Source organism: Schistocerca nitens, chromosome 1 (assembly GCF_023898315.1).
Source record: "Schistocerca nitens isolate TAMUIC-IGC-003100 chromosome 1, iqSchNite1.1, whole genome shotgun sequence".
Classification (NCBI taxonomy): Eukaryota; Metazoa; Arthropoda; class Insecta; order Orthoptera; family Acrididae; genus Schistocerca; species Schistocerca nitens.
Genome location: NC_064614.1, coordinates 224,659,954 through 224,677,476, shown reverse-complemented (window position 1 = coordinate 224,677,476; position 17,523 = coordinate 224,659,954). Strand labels below are relative to the sequence as shown.

The 17,523-nt window shown below is 41.1% G+C and overlaps 1 protein-coding gene across 1 annotated transcript in view; it reads right to left on the bottom strand.

Moving 5' to 3' along the window:
- LOC126246171 (muscle-specific protein 20-like) overlaps positions 1-12,500 on the bottom strand; it is a 190,425-nt gene extending 177,925 nt beyond the window's left edge. Inside the window, exon 1 of the mRNA XM_049948374.1 lies at positions 12,346-12,500. Within this exon, the coding sequence (XP_049804331.1) occupies positions 12,346-12,369 (24 nt within the window). The 5' untranslated portion in view covers positions 12,370-12,500. The remainder of the gene's footprint in view (positions 1-12,345) is intronic.
- Positions 12,501-17,523: the final 5,023 nt, after the last annotated feature.

Here is a 17,523-nt window from a genome sequence, read left to right as displayed (position 1 = left end):
TGCGCAAACCAGTCCATTTTGGAACGTTACTGTCCACTCACCATTACCTGACTGGTGCCTCTTTATGACAAGGAGTACTATCAAGCCGATACCAACAATCATCGTCTTCAAACTGTTCCTGTACTGTATGCAGCACACATTGCTGTAAAATGTTTTCATATTTTTCCGCTTTTATCATTTCCTGAAGCGCAGCAAGAGGACCAGATTCTAACCACGAAAACAGCCCCATACTGGCACTACAGACAGGTAAAATTCTCCAGGCATTCGCCAAACCTAAACACTTCCGTCGGATTGCGACAGGATACAGCGTGATTCATCACTCCAAATTACTTGTTTCCAGTCAACTTCTGTACTGTGATGTCGCTCTTCACAACACATCAAGCCTCTCTTAGCATTGCCTACATAGACGTGTGGCTTACGGCCGGCCGCGGTGGTCTAGCGGTTCTGGCGCTGCAGTCCGGAACCGCGGGACTGCTACGGTCGCAGGTTCGAATCCTGCCTCGGGCATGGGTGTGTGTGATGTCCTTAGGTTAGTTAGGTTTAAGTAGTTCTAAGTTCTAGGGGACTTATGACCTAAGATGTTGAGTCCCATAGTGCTCAGAGCCATTTGAACCATTTTTTTTGTGGCTTACGAGGAGCAGCTCGACCTTTGTCCAAGTTCTTTTTGACCCCTTAAGCACAGTCATTGTGCTAGCTGGACTGGTGTAGCACTTTGGAACTCACGTCTGATTCCTTCCCCGGATTTCACGCGATCTTTTTACACCCAGCCTCAACAGTCCCTGTCCATCAGTAGATGAGATCTGCTGCATGGTCTTTGTTTAGCTGTGGCTGTTTCTTCGCGTTTCCATTTCGCACTGACATCGCCAACCGTCGACCTGGACAGCTTTAGATGGGCGGATATATCCGTGATGGATTTGTTACTCGGGTGTTTCAATGACTAGCCCACGCTGAAAGTCACTGAGCTCTCTTGACCAACCCATTCTGCTGTTAAAGCTTCTCTACTGACAACACGATACTCTCCCACTCCTGTTACACCGCTCGTTTCGTCTGTCGTGACGTTTATTATCCAATTCCGCGTTACATAGGGGTGCCCGGACACTTTTAATCAGATAGTGTAAGTCTATGTTGAAGTCCCGAGCTATTATCCCACGTACAGCTTCGTTACTGGTTACGTCGAAATAAGTTATCTACGTCCGTGACTTTTAGCCATTTAAAAGGCGACGCAGGAGATTCATGCGTGACGAATACTATACAATTTTCAAGGAATGTTTCAAATTATTCTGCATCGAATGTATATATCGTAGAAGATGGATTGGCTGGGACAGTCAAGTTCATAGATCTTTCCGATTCCCAATTTGAATATATTGGGTTGTTGCTATTGGAAGACTGATGAAAACCCATTTTTGTTACTTTTACTTCTCCAGACGCACAGGATGAGGCGTTGCATACCGGGTGATCAAAAAGTCAGTACAAATTTGAAAACTGAATAAATAACGGAACAATGTAGATAGAAAGGTACAAATTGACACACATGCTTGGAATGACATGGGGTTTTATTAGAACAAAAAAAATACAAAAGTTGAAAAAATGTCCGACAGATGGCACTTCATCTGATCAGAATAGCAATAATTAGCATAACAAAGTAAGACAAAGCAAAGATGATGTTCTTTACAGGAAATCCACCATCATTCCTCAACAATAGCTGTAGTCGAGGAATAATGTTGTGAACAGCACTGTAAAGCGTGTCCGGAGTTATGGTGAGGCATTGGCGTCGGATGTTGTCTTTCAGCATCCCTAGAGATGTCGGTCGATCACGATACACTTGCGACTTCAGGTAACCCCAAAGCCAATAATCGCACGGACTGAAGTCTGGGGACCTGGGAGGCCAAGCATGACGAAAGTGGCGGCTGAGCACACGACCATCACCAAACGACGCGCGCAAGAGATCTTTCACGCGTCTAGCAATATGGGGTGTTTTTTGGTTCTAATAAAACCCCATGTCATTCCAAGCATGTGTGTCAATTTTTACCTCTCTATCTACATTATTCCGTGGTTTATTAAGTTTTCAAATTTATACTGACTTTTTGATCACTCGGTATATTAAGCAACGAACCACCAGCAGCTGGATCATCCAGACAATAGTCGAGAAGCCGCGGACCTGCAAAATTATCGCGTGCACTATTATGGTCGTGACACATGAACCAAAATGAAAACATGCTTCGTACCTTTTTCGTGAAAGAAAATGCATCAAAAAAAACCTCTCCACGCACGCTCCCCCCCCCCCCCTACACATACACACACACACACACACACACACACACAGCGCAAGAGCACTTTGCCTGAGCTAATCCTCGGATTGCCGCTGTTCACATAGTTTCACCTTACTTTGACCACCATCTTTTTCATGTATCATTGTCATATTTAACCATATCTAGTCAACCACTACGAGCAATCCCAAGTACTGAACTATCAGTTCTGCTTCGTTTAGCTTTCGCGGATGAAAGTGTGATCGATCGTCAGAAAATGTGGAGTGGTTTACAACTGTATCGTGATTCATCTTTAGTTCCTTACAGTTATCATGACTGCAAAGGCGCCAGTATTGCAAAACTCTTCACATGATTACATCGACTTTTCCACCGCTTTCTTGAGAACGGTGAGACGCATATGTGACATCAAAATTTCAAGAGACAAAACGCTTTAATCATCCTTCTATCTGATGTACTAATGCCGCAACATGTTCAAAAACATCACAAATCGTTTTAGGCAACCTGAACTACATTCAACCTTTTTGTACACATATTTTAGCATGTATCGGTTTTCTTCTGTCTTTTTACACGGATTCAAGAAATAAAACCTTTTCTTGGCTGCACTGTGTTTAGTCGATGTCAGATCGGAAAAAAGTTCCAGAATTAAGCGATCGAAAGCCATCTACACTAGTATATGAACACACGTTTTCTCCAAACCTTGTTTCTCAAATTGTAATAATAATGTCTTACATATGTAATTTACCTCTTTTTTATAGCTAAACCTATACCTAATGTGCTTAATTTTTCTTGCTGATTAAAATCTCGATTTCAAAACATTCAGTACGTTTCTTTGACTAAATTATTTTAACTTTTCATTTTGAACTAATTCTAAGAGCGATATTAAGGAAACGACAGAAGTTATTGAAGTTTTCTTTTTTATTCAACACTTTTAAAATACCACGCTAGAAACAAGGTGATCAGATTTTGACAATGCGACCACTTATCTAGAGCAATGTCTACTACTCTTTTATACAGTGATGAGCTGTTTGTGGTGTTAAGAAGTCGCATTGTTTTTTAGCGTCTAGTGCAACATACATGCTGTCGTAAATGGTCTCGCATTACAAAATTATCTCGTCATTGACTGTGGCTCATACACTACATAGGAAGAGACTGCCGCTCTGCGGCTGCGGCTGTGTAGTAATGCACCTTCTGATGGATTACAAATTTTGCGGGGCCAAAACTATTAACGGAGATGTTTCGGAACTCAAGGCGACGTTCTTTTCGAGGAGCGCCATTGAGCACATTTAGAGGCGCGGCATTTGAAGCTGACTGTAGAACGATTCTACTGCCGCCAGCTGACATTTCACCCAATGACCATGAAGATAAGATACGAGACATTAGGGCTCGTACAGAGGCTCTTCTTGCGAGTGGAACAGGAAACGAAATGACAAGTAGTGGTACAGGGTACCCTCCGCCACGCACTGTACACTGGCCTGTGGAGAATGTATGTAGATGTAGATGTATTTTTGTGGGTTTATTTGGTGGAGGAGGGTAGGGGGGTGCCGTTCTTCCCTCGCTCCATTTGCGAGTGGAACAGGAAAAGAAACGACGAACTGTGGCAGAAGATACCCTCCGCCATGCACTGTACGGTGGCCTGCAGATTACGTATGTAGATGTAACTGTTCTAGCAAAAGCAAGTCTAGGGCGCGTGCAAAGGCGTGAAGACATTGATTTTTACCTCGTCCAATACGAAAATTGATTAGGACATAAAATGGCTACTGTTGGTACGAAGTACCCTTCGCCTCTCACCGCGCAATGACTTGAGAAGCATACACGGGAATGCAGAAGCAGGACCACGCACTGTGCCTGGCTGTACCGGCCTGCTGAACACCGTCCGTGTTGCGCAGGCAGCGGAGCCTGTATTTCGCAGGCGCAGCTCCTCCCCCGCCGTTACGAGCCCGTCACGTGACGCGAAGCGCTATTTTGCCCCCGATTGCCTATTTTTATCCAGTCGGCTGGTGAGCCGGCCAGCGCGGCGCATATTTGGAGTTGGCTGGCTTCTCCAGCGCCGCTCCCGTAACCATCCAGCCAACGTCACCTTACATCCACACGCCCTCCAAATGTCGTCCTTTGGTGGTCGCTATTTGCATTCCGTACTCAAAGAAATACGATAAGAACCCTGCGTTACAAATACACTCTCTGACTGTTCAAAAGTCTTATTGCAGTGCTTATAATAAATCATCTAACGATAACTCCTGCATCTGCATTTCAAGAGAGGTGGATGATAGGCATATACAGGAAGTGTCAAGAGGAATGGTACATGCTTTGAGGGATGAATCATTCTGAACAAAAAACTACAAATGAACATATGCTCCTTTCTTAACCATATCCGACATACAGCTATTTGAAAATCACTGGCTTCAGTCACGTGTCCTTCTTCACCAGCACTCACATGCGAATACAATAAAAGCTATATTAGGCTAGGTAGTGTTGTCTTTAGGTGGCCATTTCAAAGCATGTGGCGCGGTATTATTGATGATCAACTCATTGGCCTCGTTGTTTTAGATAAGCGTCTTAATGGAGATTGGTATCTTGATTTCCTCCAAAATGTATTACCAGAACACTGGGAGGATATTCCTTTGGCAACAAGACGTCGGATGCACTTTCAGCACGACGGCCAGTGACACAGAACCTCGATGAAACGTGTTGGATCGGTCGCCGAGTAGTCATTTCTTGGCCACTGAGGTCACCTAATCTTACTGCATCAGATTACTGTTGGTGGGGTTGACTTTAAACCGAAGTCTACAAGTGCAGAGTGGACACAAAGGAGATACATCTCACTCGTACTTCACAACAAAGGACGTACGAATGAGCTCAGTGTAGCAACACAACAGCTGTCTACAAGAGCTGCAAATTGCATTGCAGTTGACGGTGGACTTTTGGAATATCTTTTTGTGAGGAAATGTACAAATGGTTCAAATGGCTCTGAGCACTATGGGATTTAACATCTGAGGTCATCAGTCCCCTAGGACTTAGAACTACTTAAACCTAACTAAGGACAAAAAATGGTTCAAATGACTCTGAGCACTATGGGACTTAACATTTGTGGTCATCAGTCCCCTAGAACTTAGAACTACTTAAACCTAACTAACCTAAGGACATCACACACATCCATGCCCGAGGCAGGATTCGAACCTGCGACCGTAGCGGTCACGCGGTTCCCGACTGAAGCGCCTAGAACCGCACGGCCACACCGTCCAGCTAACTAAGGACATCACACACATCCATGCCCGAGGCAGGATTCGAACCTGCGACCGTAGCGGTCGCGCGGTACCAGACTGAAGTGCCTAGAAGCGCTCGGTCACATCGGCCGGCAGGAAATGTACACAATTAAACAAAAACATTAGATCACAGTGTTTCATTTTACTCTCACCTGCATTTCCCCATTGTTGTATTAATTTCCTCGAAAACTGTTAAGAACAAGACGTATGTTCATGTGTCACATGTTCATGTGTCACATGTTCATGTGAAGTCTTTTTGTTCAGTACCACTAACACTATCACTCCTCAAAGCTTGTACCTTTCCTCCTGACTCACCCTGTCTGTTCCGCATAACTAGCAGCCTGTGTCTTCCAAGCTCAGCTTGCTAAAGCTGAGACTGCCAACGCCGGCCGCGGTGGTCTCGCGGTTCTAGGCGCTCTGTCCGGAACCGCGTGACAGCTACGGTCGCAGGTTCGAATCCTGCCTCGGGCATGGATGTGTGTGATATCCTTAGGTTGGTTAGGTTTAAGTAGTTCTAAGTTCTAGGGGACTGATGACCACAGATGTTAAGTCCCATAGTGCTCAGAGCCATTTGAACCATTTGAGACTGCCAACAATCCATACGTCTTATTCCAACTACTTCATACTGGAGTTTCTCTTTAATTGTGTCCTTGATATGGTGAACAACGAATGGCGACGAAGTATGAAAGGAGTGGATGGAATACAACTACGGCGCAAAAAAAGCGTACATTGTCTGGCATTTTCAGATGATATTGTGATATTATTCATTAGAAGAGGCTATTAATCAAATCAAGCAACTACAGAGAGAAGCGGCTACAGCGGGCCTACATATCTCTGTTGAAAAGAGACAGATATGACAAACATGAAGACATCTCATGGAAGACAACAGAAGATACGAAAGTTCAATAGGTACAGATATTTAAATACCTAAGGGAATGAGTAAAAACTGACCAGACAGAAGAAGAAACAATGGGAGCACAAATAAACAACACCAGTTTAGCGTACAAGCTATGAACACCTACAATAAGAAGAATCTTTCGATCAGTGCAAAACTGAGATATTACCAAACAGTGATCCGCCATGAAGCCTCGTACGCAGCAGAAAGTCTACACCTCGTAAGAACAGGACTACTTAAGAGGCCAGAATTTTTGTAACGACTGTTTCTCAGGAGGATATTGAGACCTAGAATAACAGAAGCATCAAGAACTGTATACCAAGACAGAGAGAATCTCAGGCACCATCAGGAAAGAAAGGTTCATTTTCTTTCGACACATCCATAGGATGGACCAGGGGAAGTTTACATACCAGATAATACAATTTCTTCTGAACAAGAGAATTAAAGTAGATGGAGTCAAGAGACACGAAAAAATCTGAGAGAAACTGAAATACAGGAAACAGATATTTACTACAGGTTGTGTTTCAAGTAAAAATTCAGGCTGTCGTAGGTTCCCGGAACAGAATTACACTCAGGGTAAAATGATACTGAACAGAAGAGTGAAGAAGGTTGCAAAGTATGAGAATGAAAGAATAATGGGGAAGAATAAAAACTACAAGAAACGAAGCTGACCCGAATTAACGTAGTCCTCGGATATCCAAATGAAAAGGAAGATGAACATGAAGAAGTAAGCCTTGTTTCCTAGGCATTAATTTGTAGTGCTTTGCCTTTCTTCTTTCTAGTGACGTAATAAGGGTTTAAAGCACCGAGGATAATATTCGCCATCCGCCAACATTTCCTCATTTTGTGTTCAATCAACAATTCTTTTTGTACTATACAGTTCAGAATATAGAACAACACGCAGTCTAAAGTTGCAGTGACTGCGATTGCAAAGGTAACTCGATTGTTTCATTGTCGATCAATACAAAGCCGCAACGAACAAAAGCAGTAAACACAGAATACCTTTCGATATATACTATGTTGGTTCACTTGGCAACTACGGTGGCTCCATCAAGCAATTGAAAACAAGAAAGAAGCAACTCCGTACGAGGAATGGACTAGACTTATTGAACTGTTGCTCAATACAAACCAGTTTCCATCTCCTCATTATATCCTTTCACATGTCTCCATCTCCTTCCTAATTAGTGCCCTTCAGTCCTTTCCCTTCTTCGTTTCCCCTTCGTAATTCGCCCTCCCTCTTCCCTTATCCTAATTTATTTCGCCTGTCACAAAAATGCGCCCCATAGAAACGGTGGCCATGGTACGCTCCCCACCTCACAGCTACCACAATTTAGCTAGGCCACTGCTCCGACCGCAACGCCATCTCCATCATCCTGATATGAACGAACTAAACACTTTCAGTCTGAATCACGCAGCAAAGTGATATTTTTTTGCGAACACAAGACAGAAACGCGAATACATTAATGCAGACGACAACAGTCTGAATCAAGCTAGGGGAATATTTTGATATTAAAAGGCATTGTTGTTCGGACTCTATATTCAGCTTTACGTACACCCATATCTTGTTGCACAAGATGTAACTGTGAATCTACATCTATAACCTGCAGCCACCTTACGGTGCGTGATGGAGGGTACTTTGTGTACCACTGTCGGTTCCCTCCTTTCCTGTTCCATTTTAGTGATTGGTTCGCGGGAAGAACGATTGCCGGTAAGCCTCCGTGCGGGGTCTAATCTCTTTAATTTTGTCCCGACAGTCCTTTCGCGAGATATACGTGGGAGGAAGCAATGTATTTATCGACTCTTCTATGAACGTACGCTCTCGCAACTTTAACAGTAAAGCACGTAATGATGCGGAACGCTTCTTTTGCAGCGTTTGCCACTGGAATTGGCTGATGATCTTCGTGATGCTTTCGTGCTTGCTAAATGAGCCTGTAACGATGTAACGAAACGCGCTGATCCTCATTTCATCTACCCTGCTTACTTTATCAGTCTTATCTTGTACTGACCTCCCCATACTGACGAGCAGTATTCAAGCATTGGCTGAACGAGTGTTTTGCAAGATACCTCTTTCGCGAGTGTATTACATTTGCTGAGGACACTTCCAATGAATCTGTCTGGCATCTGCCTTACCTGCGATTAGGTCGATGTTATTGTTACACTTTAAGTGGCCCCGTAGTAGCCTAGATATTTTACAGGTGTAACTGCTTCCATTGTTTGTTCTGCAACCGTTCAGTCGTATAATAATGGGTATTTCTGTCTCTGTAAATGCAATACGTTACATTTGTTTACGTACCGAGTCGATCGCCACTTCTTCCACAAGCGTCGGTCCTGTCAGCTCTTCCTGCATATCATTACAATTTTCTAGCATCACGACTCCTCTGTACACACAGCATTATCCGCGAAAAGCCTTATGGAACTTACGACGTTGTGCAATCAGCGGCCAACATCAGCCATACGCGCAACGTAAACGTAGCGTCGAGACGAGACCGTCTGAAGTGTAGTCTGTGAGTGGCTCTTGAGTGCGCACTTAATGGAAACGGTATGATCTTAAGTAAGACTAAGCGAACATCACATGTGATTCATTGATATTTGGATGTTGATCGAGATCGAAAGAGCAGATAGGCGCCATAATGTTTCGTTCCTTTCATTGCCTAGACCAAGAGAGTATCGAGCAATACTTCTCCTCTCCAAGTTTTTGAAGAATTTTGAAATTCATGGACTAAAATACCTTAATCGTCGCTGTAACTCCACGGTTTTAGGTAGAAGTTCCTAGGCCTAGTGAGCATAGGCCTAAAGAAGACAGTCTATACATACAGGGGATTGGACAGCTGTGGGGGCACCTGACAGTTCTCGCCTTAGTTTAATTTCTTCGGTTTCATGTTCTTCTTCTTCTCCCCACACAAGAAGAGTTTTTTAATTATTGATTTTATATTTTCAATCACATTTCGCTTTGGTAGCTTCTTATTATCAATAATTTTAACTTCGAAAAAACCGTTTCCTTGCACTATATCTTCCTGTCGTCTTTAGTTTCATCACGATTCTAATGTGAAGATCATTGTACCACGAAAACATGTTTATTGGGATGCAGATTTCTTAGGACAAACTTTATGAGAGGAATTCCTTTCTAACCAAGAGCTACTGCCAATAAAACGAATAATGGCGAGTGAAAGAGGGTGGGGGGGGGGGGGGCGGAGGGAGATAGAGATTCTTGTTTGAACTAACTCACTTCACAATTAAGAAAGTCCTCTCTCTTTATCGTGACCAGAAAGAGTATACATGAGCTGTCTTCACATACTTTTCCCGCCACTAACAGGAATTTGATTGAAGCACCATTGTAGAAGTGCACTTCAGACAGAAGGATATGCCTAAACTTTAAGCAGCATATCTCTGTAAGAATGCTGGGTGAATAGACATTCGAAATGCCACTCTCGTGGTTGTGGAGTGAAACTGCAGTATTTTATTAATTTAGTCACCGGACACTTGTAGAGAGGTGTTCTCACAAGAAGGATACAAAGAACCGACTAACTGCCTGCTACATCACAAAGACAAAACACACTCAAAAGAACTAGTCACTCAGATAACTTCGCGCGGTAGTCAATAATGTTAGCCGTAAATACAAACATAAAAACAAGCATTAATTTTTTTAAAATCATGTACGCGATTAAAAAATCCTTTTCTAAAAATAAATGATTAATATGTTGTGTCCCGAAACAGAAGGAACCGTTACCGTGACTCGAACCTGAAACCTTTGTCTTTCTCGCCATATGTTCTACGAACTGAGCCTATCAAAGGCGAGACTCACGATCCGCCCTCATAGCTTTACTTCTGCCAGTATCTCTCTCCTACCTTCCTTAGTCTGCCAGAAATTTTCAGTTCAGCTATAGAGTCAGAATTCGTTCTGGACTCAGGGAGTTGATCGAAACCATCATCCAATCGTAGCTGCATTATTAAAGCAGAACTTCCGAGTGCAGCAGCATATTCGTAAAGGCAAACATTTCGAACTTTGCACCAAAAAGCACTTATTAGTAACTCAATTAAGAAACCGCTGTGTTAGTTGAACATTCGTGACAGGATATCGAAATCCAATGTCTACCTTTTTCTGTTAGCTTACTTCCGACTCAAATTTCAGTCAACCGGTGATGACATATGGAGGGATCAAATAGAAAACAGTACTTGCGTCGATAACAGATCAGGGTTCGAATCTCGTGTTCAGCAAATTTTATTAATCATGACTGTATCACTGAACCTTTCTATCTATCTCTATCTAGGGAATGCCAGTACATAATCTCTACATTCAGTCCTACTCAACTGATGGTTCAGAATTATGAAGCTTTCTTCTACAGCTGTGTTGATGCAATGATTAAACAAGAAAGTGAACAACACTGATAGCGATCCGACGCCTTTCATGATTCACGATTTGCATAAGACAATATCTATGTGTGAATCTCTTAAGTACCACAGTTTCAAAAATGTTCCCCAAGATACGTTATTTCTGTCGTGTCATCTACATCCATCGTCAACCCCTCTCCACAGGCTCTTATTTCAGTCTGCTTTGTACGACATGATGTAACACACATACGCTACAGAACTGTAGACATGATAAACGTAAATATACCGTAAAGTTATGAATACAACCAATCACTACATATTACTATACGAGTTTGTTTCCCATAGCACACCACGATCCACAGCTGTAACACGGAATTGTTATTTCAAAATTCCGCGACTGTCAATCAATTCACATTTCAGTGACGAGTTACTATTATGGACTTTAAAAAACAACAGAATTTGTCTTAGGTCGTGGCAAAGGTGGCCGATGATGACACCCTGCGTAAATAAAGTCGAAACATATAAACGTGCAATGTTTGTGAAATATTCTGACGTTGACGATTTTCTCTGGCAGTTTGGCCGCCTTCCATCCCATACGAAACGACTGAGACGGCTAACAGCTGTTTTCCAAGTCGTTTCCAGAACTTTGTTTATGTCCCTTGCGCCAGAAAGCTATTTCTGCGAATTCAAATTTCAGACTGTTGCGACATCTTGACCGACATTCGGTGTTTATCTGCCGCCATTACAGCTGCTGCAGCCGTCAGACGTGCTTCGATCTTCGAGTGAGCGCTGAAATAGTGTACAAATGGAGATATTTCGTACAACTGCGATACGAAATCTGAAGATTACTGACGTAGACTGTTAGCTCAGCTACACAATAATGCATTTTATTCATGGCAAAGAAGGTGAAGACATTGAAATGCGGTAAAATGCGGGCGCGCTAAGCCCACTGCGTGCATTATCTATTTGTACTTCTGCCAGACAAACTGTCTCTCGTTCTTAATTCGATTTTTTCCTCAGGAATCTTAAAGATTTAATAATTTTTAAGATAACATGCCTGTTAGCAAAATTTTCACTATCATTGCGCAACCACCTTCTTAACCGTAAGGATTCCTTTACGTACAGTTAGTTGAATCCTAATAACAAATGTGTTATCATTTCTTACGCAATAGTAATAACTACAGTGATTAAATGATACTACAGAGTTCGTTTTATATTTCCACCATAATTTTGACAGTTGATTTGTCACTTTACTTAAATATTCTTGTGTAATGGTACAGCACGTCATCGGAGATGCATCTTGCAGTACATTGAAACGAACACACCACTTTAGTACACACAAAATCTTTCAAGAGAGGGACTGAAATGAAAGGCCTTCCCTGAAAATACGCGAACCTGTTATCTGGGCCAATCAGATGTGAACGACGCAGGGTGAATTATGCTGGAAGCCGTCTTGGATTATTGCCTTCAAGACTTCATATTAAGAGTTGTACACAACAGCCTGTAGTTTGCACTTTACCACAAAAGTTATTTCGGAGAGGAAAAAGTTAATGTGAGCCGCCACGCAACAAACGTCAAAGACAGGATAACCCACCTGCCATGCTGGTCTGCCCGGCATGCTGTCTTGTATTCTCAGTGCTCTTAAGGGTTGAAGAGAGTCCTGTCGCCCAACGCGCGCGCGCTTGCTCTGGTACTGGAATAGCTGCGGTCGGCTTTATGCTAGCCCTGTTGAGTCAGGCGCAGGGGGTGGCGGAGTGGGGGTACCGGCGGGGATACCTGTTTTAGTAGGGCTAGTCTCGATTTCCCAAGTGTGGATCGCACGTCCTTGTGCGTCACGCTTGCGAGAAGCTGTAAACTGCCGAAAGGCGCACCGCCCCTAACAGAGCGCATACGCAAGTCGCCGCTCTCGTTTCATGGGGTTGCAAGCAGTCTAAAAACCCACTTGAGTGCATTTGCAGGGGCGCCAACATTCATGACAGCTGTGCGCGATGTAGCCCAAAAGATCTCCGTGACAGGTTTACGAGCTTAGTAGCAGGAGGCTGCGAAGATATGTTTTCCAACAGCCGAACATTTGTTGAATTTTTCCCTCGGTATTATTCCAGTTTCCGAGTGAAATTATTAATTTTGTCACGCACATTTTTCCGCTGATCATCCTGTAACGTATAAATTAGCGCTACTGCTCGGAAGCTCCAAATCGCCGCATGCTTCACAGTTACCATTTTCCCTTTATCGATTTCGAATTTCAGAGTTCACCAACAGATAGCGTGCACTGATGTTTTATACGCTTGCAGGGCGTCATGTTGGCAGCACACAACGCATGGTGGTTGTCGACTTAAGATGGTAACAGTTGTGTGCTATTTAGAAATTACGAAATCGCAATTCAGTTATTACAGTAAACAAAGAAAACTTACCGTGTGTGTGTGTGTGTGTGTGTGTGTGTGTGTCCTGCAGACGTCGTACGAAATAAAGGTATCTAGATACATTTCAGTCGCGAAGTCGTTGACAACAAAAAGTATTTTGATGAACATAAATGTTTGGTGCTGTAACTGTTAAAGTTTGTCGGTTGCTACCTCTATTACGTCGTACATCATGGGAAACAATATTTTTATCAGAAAATTTGCTATGATAGTATAATATTTCACAAAAAAGGTTGCTGTTATATTTCTCTCTCCGAATGTGTTATGTACATGGAAAAAATCAGCCAATAACATTCGGAACATTTTGCTGTGGATTAAGCAGATTTTTTTTGTAACTGACGTATGTCATAAATAACGTAGATTTGCCTGTTTTCCACCAAGCTGACTGTATCATCTGTCCCGGAATACTTCCAAATATGCTTCAGATACTACATCTTGGACATTCCAACGTGTCTGACCTCCATTTGATCGCAGCACTTTTCAGTTCTGCAGCACGGTTTCCAACTACCAGTCATTGCAGTGACATCTAATTGATATATTTAGTGAACAGTTTCTTAACATTCCGATGAACAGCGTTATTAATTACGAATTATTTACAATTTCCTGTTTGGCAAGAAACACCTACGTTGGCAGATCCTGACGTGAATTACATTAAGTCACGAAAACAAAAATATCGTGCAATTTTTTTTCTTTTGCCGTTATCCCGTACCTACGGCAAAGAAATACGCATTATTAAGAAACAACAAGACTTTACAAAGATGAACTTCTTTCATTGTTATGCTTTAGTAGGATTAATGTCTGAGTCGCCTGAAACCGAGATTAGTTGCAAAAACTGCGATGTTAAATGCTCTCTTCGTCGGATATTTCTTCTAAGTTTCTCAGTTGAGCAGGCCCTTTCTTTATAGCGTGGTCTCTATTTGTTAGCGTGAAGTGTTTTTGATGAGTCTGCAATATTTTACATATTTATAGAAAAATGTTGTTTTATGTTACATATTGTTCGAAAGATGATACAGTAAGTGTAGTTACGTTGACTTCAGGTTCCAGAACTGATTTTGCAAAAAACTGTATTCTATAAAGCTTTCCAAACTGGGCTTATTAAAAAGACCACGGTTTTAACGGCAGAAAATGTGTATTTGATCATCCTGCGCTGGCTGAGAATTTTAGATAATGTGAATCAAAGTCGGTCGCGAAAATCGCAGCACGAAAATAATATAAACTTTGCATTCTTGTATATCATATAGTAATAGCATGCTGAACGTGAAACTTAATGCGTAATAGGTCGGTAACTAAGGATAAGGAATACAGAACATCATCTACCTACCATTTCCCAACAGTCTACAGATTCGTGGATAAGATGATTTTTTTGAAAGATGAAAGTAGGGTCTTTTGGACATTTCTTTTACAAATACCATTTTTAATAAAGCTTAAAAAACCAGCCTCATTCGAAGCAATGTATTTTAAGCCTCTCCCAGAACAATGGGCTAATTTCCAACAAGGGCTAACAGTGCAACACAAACTGAGGCAAAGTAGCCAGAAAAACCGGGCTATAAATGAAGTTTTAACTTAGGCCTGTTATATCTCATTGATTAAAGGCATGGTAAACATGAAACTTTAGACACAACAACTTAGCAACATAAGGTTTTCCAGTGTCAAATATCATTTACGTACTGATCAAATTTCCACAAAATCGGCTTACGTTTGATTTTAGCAAAAATTACAAAAAAAGATCACATTCCGATTCCGTCAATTGTAAGAAAATCTGTTTCCGTAACTGATTTCCAAATAATCACGGTTTGAAAGAGTATGTTTTCAAGCATTCAGAAAATAACTTTGGATTTTCCAACGTGCGCTAAAAACACGTGAAAAGACAGGCAAATTTGAGGGAATGTACCACGGCAACAGGCTACATTTCAACTATCTGTTGACCTTGTTTTCTTGCATATATTTTTATTTGTGTGTTGACAAGTAATATCGCACGATATTGCGATGGTACACGGTGACATCGCTAACAGTTTACGTCATGATTCTATCTCGCGTGCCACCTACCGCAGAAACAGCTGAATTAAATAATCAATAGAATTTTATCAATCTGTGTAGCCATAAAAACGAGTTTAACATTGATGTGGAATGGAATTTTTTGGCACGATCTATGGATAAGCTCAGTGTGATGGGACTAGTGGCACAACTAAGCGACTGGCTACTCGCTCAAACCTATGTCATAAATTGACAACATAAATGTATTCAACATTTGCGACCAAAATATACTCGGCATTATATGTACGTATAAAATACCGAGTATATATCACCAAAAATGAGATAAAAGAATCCAAAGCTAACATTTTTTTCGTGCTCAGTTCGTATCAGCGAAGTTTGTAATGACAATAAATTTTAATGACATAGTATTATAGCGTGGCCATGCCAAGTCTGAAATTGACGTTGTTACGTAGCCGTTACGTTGCATGTATTCCTGATAATAGAATTGGGGATCGGCAAAATTATTGACGAGTCATCGGAACAAAATGATAGGCTGATAAAATTTACGCCTTCTCAAGGTCTGACTCGTTCATTTTATCGGCCCGAAACACAGTCTCTCTGTACCTTCAATATCACCATCTCGCCGACAGTTTGAAGTTTCCCGAAAATGACCTGCAGAAAGTGGCAGAAAAATTTCAAAAAATGTATACAGCAAGTTGAGACATTTAAAATCAAAATTTACTTTTTGCTTGCCATCTATGTCAGATACCCCTACAGATTTGAGAACTGGAGATCAGATTATTTAGCAATGGCATGTTCTTGAACTGGTGGTGACAATGCCGCTGGGACATTCCCTCAAATTTGCCCCTCATTGTTAGGTATTCATTTTCCCACTGTAATTAGTTTTGAAATCAATTGTGGGAAACGGATTTTCTAAAAGCAAATTGAATGTTATCTATTTTTGTAATTTTTACGAAAATCAAGTTTTAACTGATTTTGTAGAAATTTGGAAATCAGTACATGAATGATATTTTGGACTGGAAAACCTTATGTAGCTAAGTTGTTGTGTCCAAAGTTTCATATTTATCATACCCTTAGTTATCGAAGTATAAGAAGCCAAAGTTAAAACTATTCACTGCGCAATTTTTCCAGCTGCTTTGCCTCAATTTGTGTTGAATTGATAGCTCTTGTTTGAAATTAAACCCACTGCTTTTTGAGCTGCGATTTTCGCCCCTCACTTTGACTCCAATTATCTGGCATTGTTAGTTCGCATTGCGTAATCAAATACACCTTTTTCTGTGGTTAAAGCCGTGGTCTTTCTAATGAGTGGAATATGGAAAGTTTTTTATAGAACAAAGTTTTTTGTAATAACTGTTCGACAATACCGCATTTTTGATCTTTTAACAAAATATTCAACTTTCTACTTACTCAGTATCGGAAAGTGGTACATAAATGAATATATTTGAGAATCTTGTGTCGCTAGATTACTACATGCCAAGTTTCACGTTCGGGCCATTCCGTGCCAAGTGGTCTAATATCGAGAAATGTTCCCACATGACCATCATGGATTTTGATGAAATTTTCTATGAACATTCACACATGTTCTCAATGAACACTGGTAAAGCTTCAGTTTCAGAAATTCAATACTTGCTGAGATATAGTCACTTGTTTGAAACCATAGCACAGCTTTCAATAGTGCGTCCTTGAATTTTCAGCAACTTTGAGATGAGATATCTCTGTAAGTATTTGCATGAAAGAAACAAAACTTGGCCATCTTATACAACGTTTAGAGCTCTTTAAGTAAAATATTAAGAAAAGGATTTCTGAGCAATTTCCTGTAGATAATTTGAAGCAAAGTTGGGCGAAAAAATAGCTGTTTATAAAAAAAATGCGAACTTTAGTTTTTTATATCTCCAAAAGTAATTGTGGGATGTACATGAAACTTTGCACACCATAACTCACCAACACAAGGTCTTAGAATATAAAATTTCATTCTCCTATTGCTTTCCATTATTTCACAAATCTAGGGTGAAGTTGACGATTTTTCAAAAAGTGCTAAAAAAGGGTATCTTTAGTCAAATTTTTGAAAAAAGTGTTTTCTCCAAACTCTTCTAAACTATGGTCATTAGAAAGAGCATATTCTAAACTATCTAGAAAAGTGGATTTGGTTTTGCAATGCAAGCATATAAGGCCCTAAAAAGTAGCATCATCAGAGAGGCGCACTGTAAGTTTGAACACATTTTTCTGGCACTAAAATTATACCTGAAATCTTTTATTTTGCCTTATACATGTTTATTAATGTCTGGGATAAGTGAAATAAGAAGTCCTGATGAATAGGACCTAGATTAAGTCCGAATAGTAAAAGAATAAAAGTAGAAACA